A 21,339-nucleotide genomic window follows, 5' to 3' on the forward strand; every position below is an offset into this window, starting at 1 on the left:
CTATTTAATATCTTACTCTTCTTTCTATCTGCAGAATTTCCCAGAATCCACGCCTGAAGAATCTGAAGATCTTTCCAACAAGTCTGAAAATCCCAAAGCGTTTTTTCGCAACGTAGAGATGCTGATTTCTAAAATGCAAAAGCGTTTGATGGACGACATCAAAGACACTGAGTCCAAGATCAAGTCTGGAGAAGGTGAGGAGACTTCATTGAACTTTCTATTACATTTTATTAAGATTTCATTTAATTAAGCTATTATTTTATATTTTAATGGTCTAAACCTAAAACCAGATGTAGTTAACCATCATCCTGAGTTGTTTAATTCCTAGTATTTAAAGCACTGCTTATGATGAGATCCTCAATCTTCTTGCCTTAACTAATAGTCATCACTTTACTTACTCAGTTGATTGATAACATTGATAATTGCCAACTTTTTTTCGCATTACAAGTTTTCTAAAATGTTGGTTTAGATATGCAAATGAGCCATATTTAATGAAATATCCGCTAATTTGCATACATTTCTAGTATGAAAAATGTACACTAGATGAAGTCAGTTTCAAAATTCTTGTTTAATTTTTTGACATTAGAGTCATATGTTTTTACAGAGGAGATTTTCTCATTTTGTCATGACATAATTCAGAAAATACATATAAACAGGCAGGAAACACTGTATTTTTTACTTTTGGGGGGGGGGGAATAAAATGTATAAAATCAAGCAAATTCTATCTGAACAAATCCCTCTGTAATAATCTTCAGGATATAGACAGGAATAAAAATGTAAAGTGTGGTGTGTGTAAGTGCTGCTGAAGTGGAGATTTATGGCTCAGTGCAGGAGAAAAAACTCTTGGCCTTTAAAAATCTGTATTGTAATTGAAATCTATTGACACAAATAGATAAAGTGCAATAAAAGAAAGACTTAACAGTGTCTTTGGGGTGTTTTCTTTCCAACAACACTTTATGAAAAAACAAAAAGCCCAAAATCTCAAACTTGACAGGTGCATGAAAAAACAGCCTCTCCTTAATTTTCAATCTATTTCCTATTGAGACACGTTTCACCTCATGAATATAAAAAGTGGTTTTGTGTAAGCAGTAAACTCTGATTTGCTTTGTTCCTCAGGTGTGTCTCCTGAAGCCAGTGCACCTGTGACAATGGCAGATCTGAGCCAAAACTCTTCTGGATTTAGTTTCAGTTCACTTCCTGTAGCTCTTCCTAGTATATATTCTCCTTCTCTCTCTGCTGGTGTAAAGTTTGCCAACATGCATTAATCAAATACATTATTTAAAAAATGAATTGAAAGATAGAATGGCTTAATACTGAATCGGGAATCTACCTGCTTTCAGATGACATTCAGAAATAGAGCAAATGTTGTGGAATAGGGCAGGGGTTTATCGCTTATTGTTATAAGAAGTATAAATGTTGCTTTGCACACAGAGCTGTGAACCCAGAGCATATTTTCTTGTGCATCATGAATAAACTTTAAAGTCTATGAACTACTGTGTGCTTTTTGTGTTAATATTTGTATCTTTTTTTAATTAAATGTTATTATTTGTTTAACCAGTTCATTCAAATGTGAACATTTACAGATCTTTATTTACTTATTTATTTATGAAAACTTTTAGAATTTGAAGATCAGGGTAAATTTAACTCATTTTGTCTTCTGGGAAACTTCTGAAGGGCAGCGCTACAAAAAAACGATATTTAGGCAAAATAAGAAAAATGTACACACAAATGCTTTTTAAAAAAAACATTACTACTATTTAGTTTATTATTTAAATTATCTTTAATTTATATCTTGATATAAAAGCAGAAAGCCTAGCACATTTGACGATTACAAAGAAACATAGATCAACAGTTATAAAAAAAGAACCCTTGTAAATCATGTAAAGTTGGCTGTGACCCTTTTTTAAAACTCTTTACTAGGTTATTCTATTTACTTTAATAATTTTCTATTAACTGGTTAATTTCTATTGTCCTATTGATGCATATACATGGAGGAACCAATTTTTAGGGTTTTTAGAGACTTTGGTATGACGGAATTTTTGTGCTAAACAGTTCTCATGACATTTAACAAACACTGGCATTTTGAATAAGGAGATACAACATTAAATACATGAAAATAAAACAAAAGCACATCACAAACACCTATCAAATTAATTTAACAGACACTTTTTCTGCTTCTTCAAGACGATGAGTCCATCTAGTGGAAACACATGATATGAACAGATGGAAATACTGCAAGACCTGTTTCCACGCATTTTCTTATCCAATATAATTCGTGGTATGTGACCCTGGAGTCTGGAACAAGGGTATATTTGTAGCAATTTTTATCAATTTTTATTTTATTATTAAGTAAAGATCATGTTCCATGAAGATATTTAGTAAACTTCCTACCGTATATAAATCAAAACGTATTATTTATTATTAATATGCATTGCTAAGAACTTCATTTGGACAACTTTATCGGCGATTTTCTCAATATTTTCTTTTTTTTTTTGCACCCTCAGATTCCAGATTTTTTTAATAGCTGTATCTCAGCCAAATATTGTCCTATCCTAACAAAACCATACATCAATAGAAAGCTTATTTATTCAGCTTTGTGACAAAAATTGACCCCCTATGACTGGTTTTGTGTTCCAGGGTCACATATTTTTCATGCTAACTATTTGCATTCTACGAGACGTCAGTTTCGTCTGTAAATAAATAACTTCACGCAACAAATCGCCTTCTTGCGCAATTTTGCATCTTTTTTTTCATTGTATTTATTCAAGATTATTTTGGAAAGATATGGAATTCTATATTAACAGAAAAATGGAATGTATGATAGAAATTTGTATATTTGATGTGCTTTTTTATACAGAAAATGAAAGATTGAATTGTAAAGAACAACATATTATACATTTGTTTATTTTATTAGGAAAATTCCATATACATAAGAAAAAGTGGGCTCAGTGTAAACCAAATTTTTCTCATTTTATTAACGACTTTAAATTGTATGTAAATCTCTTGGAACAAACAAAAAACAAAAAAGCACTGAAAACATGTAATGCTCTAAAATCATTGAAGTTTATGTAATGTTACTTCTTTCTTTTTTTTCTTTTTTTCGTTCTTTTTTGTTTCTTCTTTTTCTCTGGCAGCTCATGTTAATTTGATGTATGTAATACCTCTTGTTCTTGTGGCATTGAACCAACAATAAAAAAAAAAAAAAAAAAAAAAAAAATCGCCTTCTTGCGCGTTCTAAACGTTTCGCGTTGGATGTTCGTCGGATATTCGCTTGTCGTGACTCGTGGGCAAAAATAATCTGTTTCCCGACTGTATTATAGAAATAGTGCATCCCCACCACTGCTGAGTCACACTGGATTCCAAACAAACGAAACTAACACGTCAAAGTTTCGTTTGTGGTTCCAGCAAAATGGCAGCTGAAGCAGATCGGGATGTTCTCAAATGCTCCGTTTGCCTGGGTTTCCTAAGAAGTCCAGCGATTATTCCTTGTGGACACAGTTTCTGTAAGGACTGCATTACAAGTTTGTGGGATCAGGATGTGTGCAGATGCCCTCAATGCGATCAAACCTTTTCCAACAAACATTCAGTCACTGACTGGCTGCAGGTGAAAGAACTTTATGAGAAACTAATGAAGATGAGAACCAAGGTGGAGGATGAAGATGATGAAGACGCTGAAGCTCATGAAGTGAGCTGTGATTCCTGCGCCTCCAGAAGAACCAAAGCTGTTCAATCCTGCCTCACCTGTGTCTCCTCATTCTGCAGAGATCACCTGGAGAAACACAATGAGCTCCACAGATGGAGGAAACACCTGCTGACTCAAGCCACGGATCTAAAGAGCAAGACCTGCTCTCAGCATCAGAGACTGATGGATGTGTTCTGTCGCACTGATCACAAGTGTGTCTGTCTGTTGTGTGCTGTGAATGAACATAATAATCATGACACCATCTCAGCTTCTGAAGAAAGAGCAAACAGACAGGTAGATCCTGGGGATAACTCATTACAAGTAACGCAAGTTACATAATCAGATTACTTTTTTCCAGGTCACTAGTAAAGTAACACATTATTTTTCCATTTACAAGGAAATATCTGCCCTGCCTAGATTTAAAAAGTAACAGAAAAGTAATGTAACACATCACTTTACATAAAAAGCAACTAAGTAACGTAATTAGTTACTTTTTCAGGGAGTAACGCAACATTGTAACGCATTACTTTTAAAAGTAACTTTCCTACTTTCACACTGTATATAATATCTGAGAATCTAGCCTATATCTGTCATTACGTGCTATCTCAGAGGTCCCTGGCTTGAATTTCTCATTTTGTGGATATTTTTTAATGAAAGAAATACATAAATGAGGAATAAAGTCCAAATATGAAATGTCATGGATGTATATTCACTGACGCACTATTTTGTTGAGGGTCGTCTAAGTACCATTTTCATTTGAGATTCAGAGCCACATTACAAGGGGGTAAAAAGGACTTTAGAAAGAAGGCAGCATCATCATGTTATTTTCACACCGAGATTGGTAGCTCTGTTAGTAAAATCCGTTGACTTTAGCAATCTTTGTTGCGTTATATGCCAGTGGAGATAGTTCAACAATTGGAAAAATTCACTTTTTGTGTTTTGGTTATTTTTTCATATCAAACAACATGAAAAAATTAATTGTCTTAGCTATATTCTACATTTTTATTCTTTATTCTTTTGGTTCTGTATTTTAGACCATTTTTGTCTTAAAACGGTGTGTTCATGTATGCATCAGGGATACTTCAACAGCCTGATATGATTTTAGATTCCCCTTTAAATACAGTAAATATCAGCTGAATGCAAAGTGAGCCACATTTAGGAACAACACTTGCTCCTCGGTTGATGAGAATATATCAACAAAATCAAAAATTAGCTGTATTGATAATGAGCGCTTTGGACTTTATTTCACTAAAGTGAGTGTGTATCTTAATCCTAGTATCTAAAGTTTTAAGAAGCCATTAAATCTAAAGTATATATCTCTTTTCTGTTGCCAGAGGAAGTTAATGGAAACACGTGAGAAGTTTCTGCAAAACATCCAAGACAGAGAGAAGGATTTCAAAGAGCTAAAGCAGGCGCAAGAGACCATCACAGTAAGTACTGATCAGCTGAGATCCATTTCATAGCTCCTTTCATAGACACAATAATTAAGTGGTTGGCACCTATTGTATCCGTTGGCGATCCTATTATTCTATTAGTCTATGAGAAACCAGGATGTGTTGATGAAATAGTGCCGTTTGTTGTTGTTCTTCCTGTGGAACAGTGTTCATCGCAGACGGCAGTCACTGAAAGTGAACGGATCTTCAGTGAGGTTGTGTGTGACATTCAGAAAACATGCATCAATGTGAAAGAACTGATCGCAGAGCGACAAAGAGCTGAACTCAAACACATTGAGGGACTTCAGGAGCAGGTCCAGCAGAAGATCTCCAACATGAGGATGAAGGTGTCTGAGCTCGATCAGTTCATGACCACTGAAGATCACATTCACTTCCTGCAGGTACAACATCACACACACACACACACACACACACACACACACACACACTTTCCTTCAGAGCAAAAAACAAACTCATATGCAAATAGATGATGCTATTAAAATGATCATTTCTTCAGTTTATAAAAGAACAACACTTGCTCCTTGGTTGATGAGAAAACAAATCATAATGATATTGACAAAGTTTCCAGATAGCATGGACGATTTTAGTTTGGAAAGTATTTTCTTCATTTTGCATTATTTGTAATCTGTAGAATTACCCGTCTGACTGCGAAGAATCCACATCTGAAGAATGTGAAGGTCTTTCCAGCATTTCTGAAAATCCAAAAGCATTTTTTTGCAACATGGAGCTTCTGGTTTCTAAAATGCAAGAACGTTTGATGCACGTCACCAAAGAGACAGAGATCAAGATCAAGTCTGAAAAAGGTGAAAAGACTTTTTATTCATTTGTATTTCAGCTTTAGTTAATTTAGTACATCAAAATAAGAAATATATATATATATACACATTTTTTACAATATTTTACTCTTACAGTTCAAATATATTTTATTAGTTAACTATAATAACCCTGGTAACATCTTGGTATTAATATCAACAAAACATCAAATTTGAATAAATTTTATTATTGTCCTTGATACTTTTAATGGTCAGTATATTCGATACCAGTACTTTTTTGAAGGCCAGTATCTTTGATACCGATAACAATACTTTAAAAGGCCAGTATATTCGATACCGATATTTTTAAAGGCCAGTATCTTTAATACCAATAACGATAATTTTAAAAGGCCAGTATATTCGATACGATACTTTTGAAAGGCCAGTATATTCGATACCGATAATTTTAAAGGCCAGTATCTTTAATACCAATAACGATAATTTTAAAGGCCAGTATATTCGATACCGATACTTTTAAAGGCCAGTATCTTTAATACCAATAACGATAATTTTAAAGGCCAGTATATTCGATACCGATACTTTTAAAAGGCCAGTATATTCGATACCGATAATTTTAAAAGGCCAGTATATTCGATACCGATACTTTTAAAAGGCCAGTATATTCGATACCGATACTTTTAAAGGCCAGTATCTTTAATACCAATAACGATAATTTTAAAGGCCAGTATATTCGATACCGATACTTTTAAAAGGCCAGTATATTCGATACCGATAATTTTAAAAGGCCAGTATATTCGATACCGATACTTTTAAAAGGCCAGTATATTCGATACCGATACTTTTAAAGGCCAGTATATTTGATACCGATAATTTTAAAGGCCAGTATATTCGATACGATAATTTTAAAGGCCAGTATATTTGATACCGATAATTTTAAAGGCCAGTATATTTGATACCGATAATTTTAAAGGCCAGTATATTTGATACCGATAATTTTAAAGGCCAGTATATTTGATACCGATAATTTTAAAAGGCCAGTATATTCGATACCGATACTTTTAAAGGCCAGTATATTCGATACCGATAATTTTAAAGGCCAGTATATTTGATACCGATAATTTTAAAGGCCAGTATATTCGATACCGATACTTTTAAAGGCCAGTATATTCGATACCGATACTTTTAAAAGGCCAGTATATTCGATACCGATACTTTTAAAAGGCCAGTATATTCGATACCGATACTTTTAAAAGGCCAGTATATTCGATACCGATACTTTTAAAAGGCCAGTATATTCGATACCGATACTTTTAAAAGGCCAGTATATTCGATACTGATACTTTTAAAAGGCCAGTATATTCGATACCGATACTTTTAAAAGGCCAGTATATTCGATACTGATACTTTTAAAAGGCCAGTATATTCGATACCGATACTTTTAAAAGGCCAGTATATTCGATACCGATACTTTTAAAAGGCCAGTATATTCGATACTGATAATTTTAAAAGGCCAGTATATTCGATACCGATACTTTTAAAAGGCCAGTATATTCGATACCGATACTTTTAAAGGCCAGTATCTGTAATACCGATACGATACTTTTAAAGGCCAGTATATTCGATACCGATAATTTTAAAGGCCAGTATATTCAATACCAATACGATACTTTTAAAGGCCAGTATCTTCGATACCGATACTTTTAAAAGGCCAGTATATTCGATACCGATACTTTTAAAAGGCCAGTATATTCGATACCGATACTTTTAAAAGGCCAGTATATTCGATACCGATACTTTTAAAGGCCAGTATCTGTAATACCAATACGATACTTTTAAAGGCCAGTATCTTCGATACCGATACTGATACTTTTAAATTATGAAATTTATGAAATTACTAAGAGTAAAATAGGTAATGACACCCACTCAACTTTACATTTGAAACATTTTAACATTCACCTTAATTGCAACTTATTAGGTTATATTTTTGTTTACAAATGGTTAAAATATGTTTACTGTAGTGGTGACCATGGAAATCTACAAATACTATAGTTGAACTCTGGTCACTTTAGTAAAACCATGGTTCATTTTTATAAAGGACTGCAGTCATAGGCATAAAATGCAACCTTTTTGTTCTGACAGTGTGCAATTTATATAAACATTACAGAATAGAACATGATCAAAATAAACTTTTAACATTCAATTTAAATAAATGTAATTACATAAACAATGTAGGCTACAATTTCAGTTAGTTTATTGTGAAATAACTCAAACGTATGTTTTTTACTGTCCTCTGATAAGCATTGTTTTGGGGCTGCTGTTCCCAAAATATACTTTTGGGAATCGCCGCTGTTTGAACACACTGTCAAAAGTCAGTGAATGCTCGATATATCGATACTTCAGGATCGATACGACCGTCCCCAATTCATTATTATGAGTGTATCTTCTTTCATTAAATAACTTGTTCCATCTCTGAAATTAATTTTCAGCAAAAGTTCAGAAAATGTCCTCTCCAGATTGTGCTCAGGGGGACCAGAAGGATGTTTTCCATTTTGGGGAATCGGTGACAGAATCTATCTTCAGTTTTCAGAATGTTCTCCTTAAATCCACGTCTGTGGAGGCATCCACCTCGGATCATGCAGAAGAAGCATGTAAAGGCGAAGACGATAACGCTCTGGACTTTGAGCCGGTTGTACCGTTGCCTGATCTAGTTGACATCTCGACTGGAGAAGAGAATGAGCGAGTCGTTTTCAGTCACAGAGCCAAACTATACCGCTATGACAAAGATTCTCAGCAGTGGAAGGAAAGAGGCGTAGGCGAACTCAAAATACTTCAGAACAATGAAAGCAAACGTGCCAGACTTGTGATGAGGAGAGAGCAGGTTCTGAAATTATGTGCAAACCATTACATCACTCCAAACATGAAGCTGGAGCACATGAAAGCGGCTGCGAAAGCGTGGACGTGGAGCGCACTTGATTTTGCTGAAGGAGACGGCAGCGTTGAGATGTTAGCCGTACGCTTTAGACTGCAGGAGACGGCGGATGCTTTTAAGAAAAGCTTTGAAGAAGCAGTGATCACTTCATTCTTTGGAGCAAAAAGAGGTGAGCGACTGTAATCCACTGATAACAAATACTTGATAACGTCTTCTGTTGAGACGTCTGGTTTTGTAAAGGCTGTGAAACACTACACAACCTTTACCCATTTTCCCCTCAACAATTCAGTCTGCAGATTTGAGTTGCTATTTTAGCTTCAGACTCATTTCTGTTCACTATAGTATTGCTCTGTTTGATGTATTATTTAAATATTCATTTATTTATCTGTGCATTTATTTGAATTTAAATTCTTTGATGAAATGTTTTTGTTGACTGAGTGAACAGAACTGTTTAAATCTATTTATTTATTTTCAAAATTAATTATTTACATTACACGTGATTCATTTGAATGATTTTTATTTGAATCAGTTTTATTTATGCTTATAGCTGATTATTTAATTTTTTCACACCTTGAACTAACCTAAATGAAAATGTGACGTTTATCTGCTTAATTACATAAAATACTGTTCAGTTTCTCACAAAAACTGATCGTTTCGTGTCTTAGGACATCAATGTAATGTATCGCGAGCCGCAGGGTGTAATTTGGTTTTGTCTGTGCAAGGTTTGGTGCCCATTCACTGCCATTATTTGGCTGACAGACTGCACCGGTTTGAGCTAAAAATCTTGGTTTGTGTTCTGCTGAAGAAACAAACTCCCCTGGGGGTAAGCAGATAAACATCACATTTTCATTTTTGGCTGAACTACACCTTTAAACATTGTTCATGTAAATGTTACTTTTCTTAAAGGGACAGTTCACCAAAAAATGAAAATCCTGTCATCATTTATTCAAATCAACATGAGTTTCTTTCTTCTGTTGATCACGAATGGAGATATTTTAAAGAATGTTGGTAACCAAATAGTTGATGGTACCTTTTGTATTTTTTGCCAGGCCATTACTTCTCTTTAAAGGTTTAACTACAGTCGGTTGAGGAGAATGAGAAGGAGATTTTGTCTTGACCTGGACGACTGTTCTGGTAGAAACTCTATATGGTGGCATCTCTCAATGATATCACTGTGCAGGATCCAAGGAGAATAACATGTAGCTATGGAAGCGTTATGATGAGAACTTTGACATAATCAAGCCATAAAAACTACTTTTTTTTTTTTATCAATAATATTATTTTTCTCTGTTTGAAAAAAACTTACAAGTAATTTGCACAGTGACAAAGATTTATTTTTTCTCCTATTTACGTCTTTAAATAAATATTTTTGTAAACGCATTTACTTTTCTGTTCTTTTGTGCATTGTGTGTATGTAATGAAATGATATTTTTTTTAAAGACCAGTATATTCAATACCAATAATGATACTTTTAAAGGCCAATATCTTTAATACCAATAATGATACTTATGTGTGTGGGTCAAAAATTAAAAAAGGGTTTAAGCATAAAAACAATAAGTGTAATACTTCTTTAAATTGTGGTCGTTTTCTCCAAATGGTTTATTTAATTGCATTTTAGTTTTTGTTTTCGGAGCAAAAAATAAATATCATACATGTATCTCTAATTTACAGAAGACACCCACTAAAATGTAATTTGGGGTATCAATCTTGTCAGGCATATTTACAACAAAAATCAATTTATGACATATTAAAAGATGAATTACTTTCACCCCAAATCCTAATTAGTTATAATTCTACATTTTTAAAATGTGCAACTATCCTAGATTTTTTCCCATTTGCCAGTAAGATTTTTTACTCATTTAAAAACATAATAAAAAGTTAACATGCTCAGTTATTCTTTTATATATTTCAAAATGTACAAATCAGAATAAACATGTTTGAATTTTTACATAAATATTGTGTTACACTGAATGACAATGTAACATTATTTCAACCAAATTGTAACACTGTATTCTCTAAAAACGTATTTGAAACCTTAAAAGTACACTTTACCTACGTCTAATGTGTTTTCTATGGACATAAAATCACTTTTGTAAATTTCTTTCGCCTTTGACTTAAAGGTATATCTGATGTAAAACAAATACTCATGTCTATATTTAACTAAAATATAGTGGTGATGTTCGTATTTTCAATAAACTATTTTAAAGTCTATTGTGCAATTATACAGCGCCTAGCCTACAGAAACTCGCGGTGACTTTTATTTTGACGCGCGAGTGTAGAGCGTTCACTTCCGGTGACTGAGGCCAGTGTTTACTAGAGACGAGCGGCGGCTGTTTTGAAAGAACATGAATAACGAATCTGACTCTGATCTCGACGAAAGAATCGAAATATTGAAGCAGAAATACTTACAGAAGAGGAACCAGGTGAGTTTATTCGTTCAGTGTTTGTTCGCGTTGTTTAATTGTTGTTTATTTATCAGAACTGACTGACTGACAGTCAATAAACTAAATTAGCGTTTCATTCTGATGAAGGGAATTATAATTGTGTTCTTATAGATCTAGTTTTGATTGTGTGTTATGGAGGAATATATATAATTTTTGTCTGATTTTGTTGTCATGTTAGAGTTAAAGGCTTCTCCAGATCACTCTGTAAATCAGAAAATACTGTCAAAACAGAAAAAAACACACATTTTCACAGTTTTTAGTGTCAAAGTTGTATAAATCAGATTGAATGAAATATGAACAAACCTTCAGAGTATAAAAAGGAATAAAACTGTAAAGCTTGGTGTTTGTACACTACTAGTCAAAAGTTTTTGAACAGTACGATTTTAATGGGTTTTTTGTTCACTAAGCCTGTATTTATTTGATCCAAAATACAGCAAAACATTAATATTGTGAAATATTTTTACTATTTAAAACATTTTGATGTTTAGATTTTTTTTGCACCCTCAGATTGCAGATTTCCGAACAAGCCATACATTAATGGAAAAAGCGTATTTATTCTGATGATGTAAATTAAAAAAAATACCCTTATGGCTGTTTTTTGGGTCCAGGGTCACTTAAAAATGTGTCTAGTTGAAACTTTTTAAAAAATCATCACATTACAGTTGTTTCTGTCTTTATTTTCAGCCTAAATATGTTATTTGAACTTTTATTTTTAATATTCTAATCACGTTCAAATGTCCAGTTGATTAGAACGTTATTTAAAGGTTACAAAAACGTTTCTTAGAAAGTTCATCAAGCGCAAATAACATCACAAGGACATTCTAAGAATGTTGTATCAGTTATAAGACCTTTCTATAAACATTACCTTAAGAATATTTAGTCCTCATATTTATATAAAACTATATATACAGGTCTGTAACTTATAAAAAACGTTGTGAGAACGTTCACTGTTAGCTGGGGCAATGAAGCACATTTCATGCACAATGGTAATTCAACGTCCTTTATAAAACAAAAAAGTTTTTAAAATAATCATAGATTTAGAGAAATAAGAGATTTGGAGAAATAAAATTAATGATAATAATGATAGAAATGAATACTTTTATTTCACAAGGGTGCTTTAAATTGTTGATAAAGACATTTATAACGTCGAAAAAAGATTCTTTTTCAGATAAATGCTGTTCCTCTAAACTTTCTGTTCATCAAAAAAAACCTGAAATGTTTTTTTTGAGCAGCAAATCTGAATATATTAATGGTGCTAAAAATTCAGCTTTGATCTCAGAAATAAATTACATTTTAAAATAAATTCAAATAGAAAGCAGTTATTTTAAACGGTAAAAATATTTCAAAATTTTACTGTTTTTGTTGTGCTGTGGATCAAATAAATGAGCAGAAGAAACTTATTTAAGAAACATTAAAATCATACTGTTCCAAAATTTGACTGGTAGCTCAGACTTACATTTTAATCTGTGAAACCAGAAGAAAGTGTAATAAGATAAACGCATAAATGACAAGTTATGGAAGCAAAATAGACCTTAAAATTAACCAGTGGATTCAAAAACAATGGCTTTGTCTGTAAAGTATCATAACTGTCATATTTCAGCAGGTTCCTGATGATGGTGGAGGAGCAGGTGAGTATAATAACAGACGTTCACACAGATCTGAGCTGAAGAATCCCTCATCAGTGAGGTGTTTGATGTGTGACGCTGCAGGACACACCAGAGACTCTCATGCGGCCCTCAGAGACATCTATAGGACACTTTCAGACCGGCCACGAAGGTCAGGAGATATCGTCTGATAGATTTAGTTTGACTTCAGAAACTACTGCTGATCTACTACTATAGCTGTTTGCTCTTCTTCTTCTTAGACTAATTTACTGAACACTACTCCTCCTAGAGTTTTCACCAAACTCAGGCCAGCTCTTCAGACTGATCGCACTATTAGTTTTCATTAAATTGAAGATTAAAACTGGGATAAATCCCATTGACTTACATTGATGGAATGTTCAACTGATCAACACTATTCACACTCACACTGACAAAATTCAAATGTAAACTGCCACAATCCCTTGAGACTCAATCAAACTTCCATTCTATCTAATATTTCTAATCTATTGAACTATCTAGCCTAGCCTAGCAACTACAATCATGCTAGTAACTTCATAATCATGCTAGTAACTTGCTAATCATGCTAGCAACATTTTAATCATGCTAGTAGCTTGCTAATCATGCTAGTAACTTGTCAGTCATGCTAATAACTTGCTAATCATGCTAGAAATATTCTAGTAACTTGCTAATCATGTTAGAAACATACTAGAAATGTGCTAATCATGCTAGAAAAGTGCGAGCGACTTGCTAGTCAGGTAAGAAACATATTAGAAACATGCTAGCAACTTGCTAATCATGTTAGAAACATGTTAGTAACCTGTCAGTCATTTTAATGTCATGTTAATAACTTGCTAATCATGCTAAAATATGCTAGTAACGTGTCAGTCATGCTAAAGACAAATGTCATGTTAGTAAAATGTTAATCATGCTAGCAACATGCTAATAGCTTGCTAATCATGCTAGAAACATGCTAGTAACTTGTTAATCATGCTAGTAACTTGTTAATCATGCTAGAAACATGCTAGTAACTTGTTAATCATGCTACAAACATGCTAGTGACTTGTCAGTCATGCTAATGTCATTCTAGTAACTTGCTAATCATGTTAGAAACATGCTAGTAACGTGTCAGTCATGCTAAAGACAAATGTCATGTTAGTAAAATGTTAATCATGCTACCAACATGCTAATAGCTTGCTAATCATGCTAGAAACATGCTAGTAACTTGTTAATCATGCTAGAAACATGCTAGTGACTTGTTAATCATGCTAGAAACATGCTAGTAACTTGTTAATCATGCTAGAAACATGCTAGTGACTTGTTAATCATGTTAGAAACATGCTAGTGACTTGTCAGCCATGCTAATGACATAAATAACATGCTAATCATGCTAGTAACATGTTAATCATAAAAGAAACATGTTAGAAACGTGCTAGCAACATGCTAATGAGATGCTAGGAACTTGTTAAACATGCTTTAACTTGCATGCTAATAATGCAAGTAACATGGCAATTATGCTAGAAACATGCTAGAAGGATGCTAATAACTTGTTAATCATGTTAGAAACATGCTAGCAACTTGCTAATCATGCTAGTAACTTGTCAGTCATGCTAAAGACAAATGTCATGTTAGTAAAATGTTAATCATGCTAGCAACATGCTAATAGCTTGCTAATCATGCTAGAAACATATTAAACATGCTATAAAAATGTTAGAATCATGCTAACCACATTCTAATCATGCTAGCAACATGCTAATCATCTAATCTGTCTATATAAAGTTCAAAACGTTAAGCTTTTACAGCTGCTTTAAAGTTTCAAGCTAGGCTTTCTCAAACTCTCTCTGTCTTAACAAACGTTTCTGCTCTAGTTAATATTACAGTGTTATTATTGCAGTGAGTTCACAGCGGTCTTTTGTTCCAGTAGACCTGACAGCGCTGAAGATGATCCGAGTGATGAAGATGATCCTGAAGAAACAAACGTGTTTTGCACAGAGACAGGTCACACAACGAATCAGACTCAGATCAGATGGAGCTCAGAGAGTGGTCTCACACTGATTCATGTTTGTTTATGCCTCTTCAGATGTGACTTTACCATCCAATCTGACCCGATCGCCCGGTTCCTCTGTGTTGAACGACGGAGGGAAGGACTGTGCGGATGAAAGCCGGAGTGTGAGCGGCAGCGGCGCAGCAGTGCATGTTTATCAGGAGATGCTGCACATTTATGAGAAACTGCAGGTGAGACGTTCAGCTCTGCACAATTTGTTAGAAAACATCAATTAACAATAGATTACAGCAGTATAAACTGACCTTGCATGTGTGATAAATAACTTTGCATTGATTTTTATCTATTGAAAATGTAAAAATGTTAGCAAAAAATTTAGTTCTGGAGGAATTTTTTAGAAAACGTCAATTTACAATAATTTACAACAGTAGAAATGGACATTGCATGTGCGATAAATGACTTTACACTTATTTTTATTCACTGAAAATGTAAAAATGTTAGCAAAAAATTTAGATTTTGGAGAAATTTGATAGAAAACATACATATACAGTAGTTTACAACAGTGTAAATTGACATTGCATGTGTGATAAATGTTTTTTCAATTATTTTTATTCGTTTAAAATGTAAAAATGTTAGCAAAAAAAAATAGTTTGGGAACAATTTGTTAAAAAACATCAAATGTACAATAGTTTACAACAGTAAAAATTGACATTGCATATGTGATAAATAACTTTACACTGATTTTATTCACTGAAAATGTAAAAGTGTTAGCAAAAAATTTAGTTTTGGAGGAATTTGTTAAAAAAAACATACATTTACAGTAGTTTACAACAGTAGAAATTGACATTGCATGTGTGATAAATAACTTTACAATTATTTTTGTTTAAAATGTAAAAAAGGTTAGCAAAAAATTTAGTTTTGGAGGAATTTGTTAAAAAACATACATTTACAGTAGTTTACAACAGTGTAAATTGACATTGCATGTGTGATAAATAACTTTACATTGATTTTTATTTGTTGAAAATGTAAAAATAATTAGCAAAAAAATATAGTTTGGGAAGAATTTGTTAGAAAACATCAATTAACAATAGATTACAGCAGTATAAACTGACTTTGCATGTGCGATAAATGACTTAACACTTATTTTTATTCACTGAAAATGTAAAAATGTTAGCAAAAAATTTAGTTCTGGAGGAATTTTTTAGAAAACGTCAATTTACAATAATTTACAACAGTAGAAATGGACATTGCATGTGTGATAAATGACTTTACACTTATTTTTATTCACTGAAAATGTAAAAATGTTAGCAAAAAATTTAGATTTTGGAGAAATTTGATAGAAAACATACATATACAGTAGTTTACAACAGTGTAAATTGACATTGCATGTGTGATAAATGTTTTTTCAATTATTTTTATTCGTTTAAAATGTAAAAATGTTAGCAAAAAAAAATAGTTTGGGAACAATTTGTTAAAAAACATGAAATGTACAATAGTTTACAACAGTAGAAATTGACATTGCATGTGTGATAAATAACTTTACACTGATTTTTATTTGTTGAAAATGTAAAAATAATTAGCAAAAAAATATAGTTTGGGAAGATTTTGTTAGAAAACGTCAATTTACAATAGTTTACAACAGTAGAAATTGACATTGCATGTGTGATAAATAAATTTACACTGCTTTTTATTTGTTGAAAATTTAAAAATGTTAGCAAAAAATTAACTGTGAAAACGTAGTTTGGGAAGAATTTGAAGAAGTTGAAACGGGTATATAATTTTTGGGTAAAGTATTCTTTTAATGGTAATAAAACAACAAAACACAAAGAGAAACTTTTGAAAGGCAGTGTGCACAGGAAAAAAAAAAAAAACCAGCCCAAAATCTTAAAATTGATCAGTGCATGAAAAAGCAATGGATTTTTATTACATTTACATAAAAAAAAAAAAAATATATATATATATATATATATATATATATATATATATATACATATACTAATTCAAAAGATAAATAAAAATGAAAAGTGTATTACAGTGATCCTAAAATAACACTGACATTAAACTACTGACAGTCAGTTAAAAGATTTTATCTGCAAGAGGGTTTTTATTATGTATTTGTTTCCAGTGTCCAGTAACCGATTCACTGAAACAGCGAAACCATAAAGACTTTAAATTAGAGTATTAAAAAAAAATATAATAATAGCTAGTATTATTTATGGAATTCATTTTATGCAAAGTTGCTTTGTAATCAGAAAACCTATAAAATCAGTTTTCTTCTTTGTTTTGTGATTTGTCTCAGTGTCATGCTGAAAATGGTTAAAAATGTGACCCTGGAGCACAAAACCAGTCTTAAGTCGCTGGGGTATATTTGCAGCAATAGCCAAAAATACATTGCATGGGTCAAAATTATTGATTTTTCTTTTATGCCAAAAATCATTAGGAAATTAAGTAAAGATCATGTTCCATGAAGATTTTTTTGTAAAATTCCTACTGTAAATATATCAAAATGTAATTTTTGATTAGTAATATGCATTGTTAAGAACTTAATTTGGACAACTTTAAAGGTGATTTTCTCAGTCTTTTGATTTTTTCGCATCCTCAGATTCCTGATTTTCAAATAGATGTATCTCGGCCAAATATTGTCCTATCCTAACAAACCATACATCAATAAAAAGCTTATTTATTGAGCTTTCATATGATGTATACATCTCAGTTTTGAAAAATTTAACCTTATGACTGGTTTTGTGGTCCAGGGTCACAAATATTATTGAAGTTCTCAGATCAGTGTTATTTGGATATGTACTTGTCATTGTGTGCATGTTCATGTGATGTGTGTGTCAGGCGGAGCGTCTCAGTCAGCAGGCGTGGGCAGCGGAGCTGTGTGAGCGAGAGCGTGATCTGCAGCACAGAGAGAATGCCGTCCTGCAGCAGCAGCGCAGCGTTCACAGACTCAGAGGAGCTCAGCAGGAAGTGATGACACACGTCCAGAGCCTACAGCAGGTCTGCATCCCCTCTCAGACCACCCTCATTCATCTGACACAAGCTCTATGGTGTGCTGTACATAAACTGCTTCTACTCTGGGGATAACCTTAAAAAGGTTTTGAATAATGTTAACCCTTGTGTGTCAAAAAAAAAAAAAAAGAAAGTTACACATAGGTGTAGAATAGACAAAAACTGTCATAAAATATGATTTATTAATATTTTTTTTCCGCTTTCACTGATGTCGATTTTTTTTTTAACCAGCATCTGTTCTATCCATAGATCCCAAACATTCATTAATATTCAGAATTGTAACCCTTTAAATGCTGGTTTGCTTGCATAATGCCACAGGTGTTTTTTAATGAAAAATATTAAAATAGTTATATGTATAGTAATTTCTATATACTTAATGCTGAGCAGAATTTTTTTTCTTAGCCTATTAGATTCTTGGGTGTGTCAGTAAAGAACAACAACATTATTTTTGAGGCATTTATATTTTTATGTAGTGTTATATTTTTTAAAAAATGTGAAAAAATGGCAAAAATGTAAAATGTAAAGCCTTGCCGATAGAAGAATGCCTGTTAGCAAACATTGCATCGTTTCATAGTCAAGTGGCCCTGGGTTAAAAAAATTGCAGTTTTAATGGGTTTCAATGTGGACTTTTTTGTCCTTAAGGTCCTGAGTGTGAGTATTTTTTTGTACGGAGGGTAAAATTGATTTTTTGGAAGTAAATGAGGGTGGAATATTAAAATCTCAATAAAAATAAACACCTGAGCCAAACTTTATGCAGTTGGCAATAACACGGACAAAAATGTCCATAAGGTTGCATAAGGAGACACTGCAGGTGCATGTTTGTTCATGCACCTGTCAAGTTTGAGCTTTTTGGTGTTTTTTCAGACTAGTGGAAAGAAAACACCCACAAGACACTGTTAAGTCTTTCTTTTACAGCACTTTATCTATTTGTGTCAATAGATTTCAATTACAATGCAGATTTTTAAAAACCAAGAGTTTTTTCTGCTACACTGAGCCATAAATCTCCACTTCAGCAGCACTTACACACACCACACTTTACATTTGTGTTCCTGTCCTTATCCTGAAGATTATTACAGAGGGATTTGTTTATATATACACGTTGCATGATTTTATACAACATTTTATTTCCAACTAAAAACTAAAACTATACTAAAACTATAACAAAAACTAAAAAAATAAAATAAAAATTCTGTCTGTTTTAAGTATTTTCTGAATTATGGAGTGAAAATTCCTACTCTAAATAAATTTGACTCTAATATGTCAAAAAAATTAAATTAGTCTTTTGAAACGGTTTAGATTTTTGTACTAGAAATGTATGCAAATTAGCGCATATTTCAATAAATAATGGCTCATTTGCATATTTAAACCTAACATTTGAGAAAACTTGTAATACAAAAGATGTTTGCAATTATCAATGTAATCAATCAACTGGATAAGTAAGGTGATAACCATTAGTTAATTTTTTTTTACCCTATTCACCTGCAGTGTCTCGCCTTCATATAAATTATAATTTTAGAGTTTTATTGAAAAATGAGTCTCAATGATCTATTTAAAATTTTAGTAACTTAAATATGTGACCCTGGACCACAAAACCAGTCATAAGAGTAAACATTTTGAAATTGAGATTTATATGAAAGCTGGATAAATATGCATTCCATTGACGTATGGTTTGTTAGGATCGGACAATATTTGACTGAGATACAACTATTGGAAAATCTGCAATCTGAGGGTGCAAAAAAATCTATATATTGAGAAAATCGCCTTTAAAGTTGTCCAAATGAAGTTCTTAGCAATGCATATTACTAATCAAAAAGTTTTGATATGTTTACGGTAGGAAATTTACAAAATATCTTCATGGAACATGATCTTTACTTAATATCCTAATGATTTTTGGCATAAAAGAAAAATTTATATTTTTGATCCATATAATGTATTTTTGGCTATTGCTACAAATATACCCGTGGTTTTGTGCTCTAGGGTCACATATGGTGATGGTTTAATGGTTTAATGACAACTACATTATATTATAGAACAAATAAATGGAATGAATCAAATATGTTTTTCCTGCAGCAATATCAGCAAGAGAAAAGCGAGCTGGAAGCAGCTCTAAAGCAGAAAACCAAAGAGAATAAGAGAATGAGGTCCAGTTTTGACTCCATGAAGGAATTAAATGATTCTATGAAGAAACAGGTGAGATACAGCATGTCATCATCTCATGTGTTCAAAAAAATACTACCAGTCAGATTTTAAGATTTTTAATGTTGTTTAAAGAACTCTCTCTCTTCTCATTACTCCAGTCTTCAGTGTCACATGATCCTTCAGAAATCATTCTAATATACTGATTTGATGCTCAGGAAACATTTATTATTATTATTATTGTTATCAATATATAAAACAGTTGAGTCATTTTTTTCAGGATTCTTTGATGAATAGAAGGATCCAAAGATCAGCGTTTATCTGCAATAAAAAGCTTTTGTAATATATACACACGTGTGTATCATTCAAAAGCTTGGTATTTAATTATGTTTTATCTTTTATTTAACAAGGATGCTTTAAATTAATCAAAGGTGATGATAAAGACAGTTATGTTAATGTAAAATATCAAAATAATATTATTTATTTGAGCAGCAAATCAGCATATTAGATGCTGAAAATTCAGCTTTGAAATCACAAAATAAATTACATTTTAAAATATATTCAAATAGAAAACAGTTGTTTTAAATAGTAGAAATGTTTCAAAATTGTGCTGTTTTTGCTGTACTTTGTACAGAGAAATGCAGGCTGGGAAGACTTCTTCACAAAAAAACCTTAAATATCTTACTAAAACTTAAAATATGTATAGTTATTTTTACTCCAGAAATTCCATGAAATAATATATTCTGTATGAAATAATCCTGTGGTCACATCTGTGTATATGAAAGGTGTTTGATGTCGTTTGATTATTTTCTCTGTTCATTTAGATTCTGCTGAGCCATAAACACTTAAACTGTTTGACAAACATCCCTTAATAAGGAGCTGTTTCTCATTTGGTAGTGTTTTCTTTCAGGTCCTGTGGAGTAAATCTAGTCTCGTGTCTGTCGTCACTGTATATACTGTATATATCTGTCAGAGGTGTTGATGTTACAGTGAGCTTCACGTGTGTTTGATTCTGTCTGTGATGATGCAGCTTAATGAGGTCAGCGAGCAGAACAGGAAGTTGGAATGTCAGTCACGGAAAGTTCAAGCTCGACTGGAGAACCTTCAGGTAAAAACCACTGGAGTAATGAATTTATTATTATTTTTTTTTTATGTTTTTCATTTTAATGATTTAGATTTAGAAGGCTCTTCTGCTCACCAGGTCTGTATTTATTTGATCAAAAATACAGTAAAAATTGTGAAATAATATTACAGTTTAAAATAAGTTCTTTCTATGTTAATATCTGTTAAAATGTAATTTATTCCT

At 32.4% G+C, this 21,339-nt stretch overlaps 2 protein-coding genes across 2 annotated transcripts in view; both read left to right on the top strand.

Moving 5' to 3' along the window:
• Positions 1-3,409: 3,409 nt before the first annotated feature.
• LOC141340252 (E3 ubiquitin/ISG15 ligase TRIM25-like) lies at positions 3,410-9,021 on the top strand. The gene is made up of 5 exons (XM_073845173.1): positions 3,410-3,976; positions 5,017-5,112; positions 5,283-5,516; positions 5,768-5,939; positions 8,396-9,021. Exons 1-5 carry the CDS (start codon positions 3,410-3,412, stop codon positions 9,019-9,021), a joined length of 1,695 nt encoding a protein of 564 aa, XP_073701274.1.
• A 2,118-nt stretch (positions 9,022-11,139) lies between these two features.
• The window catches only part of LOC141341199 (coiled-coil domain-containing protein 138-like), a 34,684-nt gene continuing 24,484 nt past the window's right edge, over positions 11,140-21,339 (top strand). Inside the window, exons 1-8 of the mRNA XM_073846348.1 lie at positions 11,140-11,261; positions 12,886-12,910; positions 12,992-13,058; positions 14,808-14,881; positions 14,964-15,118; positions 17,727-17,885; positions 19,968-20,087; positions 21,064-21,141. Of these exons, the coding sequence (XP_073702449.1) occupies positions 11,184-11,261; positions 12,886-12,910; positions 12,992-13,058; positions 14,808-14,881; positions 14,964-15,118; positions 17,727-17,885; positions 19,968-20,087; positions 21,064-21,141 (756 nt within the window). The 5' untranslated portion in view covers positions 11,140-11,183. The remainder of the gene's footprint in view (positions 11,262-12,885; positions 12,911-12,991; positions 13,059-14,807; positions 14,882-14,963; positions 15,119-17,726; positions 17,886-19,967; positions 20,088-21,063; positions 21,142-21,339) is intronic.

This window comes from Garra rufa, chromosome 8 (assembly GCF_049309525.1).
Source record: "Garra rufa chromosome 8, GarRuf1.0, whole genome shotgun sequence".
Taxonomy (NCBI): domain Eukaryota; kingdom Metazoa; phylum Chordata; class Actinopteri; order Cypriniformes; family Cyprinidae; genus Garra; species Garra rufa.

Coding starts and splice junctions, on each gene's coding strand:
- LOC141340252 (XM_073845173.1), top strand. CDS start 3,410: ATGGCAGCTGAAGCAGATCGGGATGTTCTCAAATGCTCCGTTTGCCTG. Junction 5,113..5,282: donor AGGCGCAAGAGACCATCACA/GTAAGTACTGAT, acceptor CCTGTGGAACAG/TGTTCATCGCAGACGGCAGT. Junction 5,517..5,767: donor ATCACATTCACTTCCTGCAG/GTACAACATCAC, acceptor TGTAATCTGTAG/AATTACCCGTCTGACTGCGA.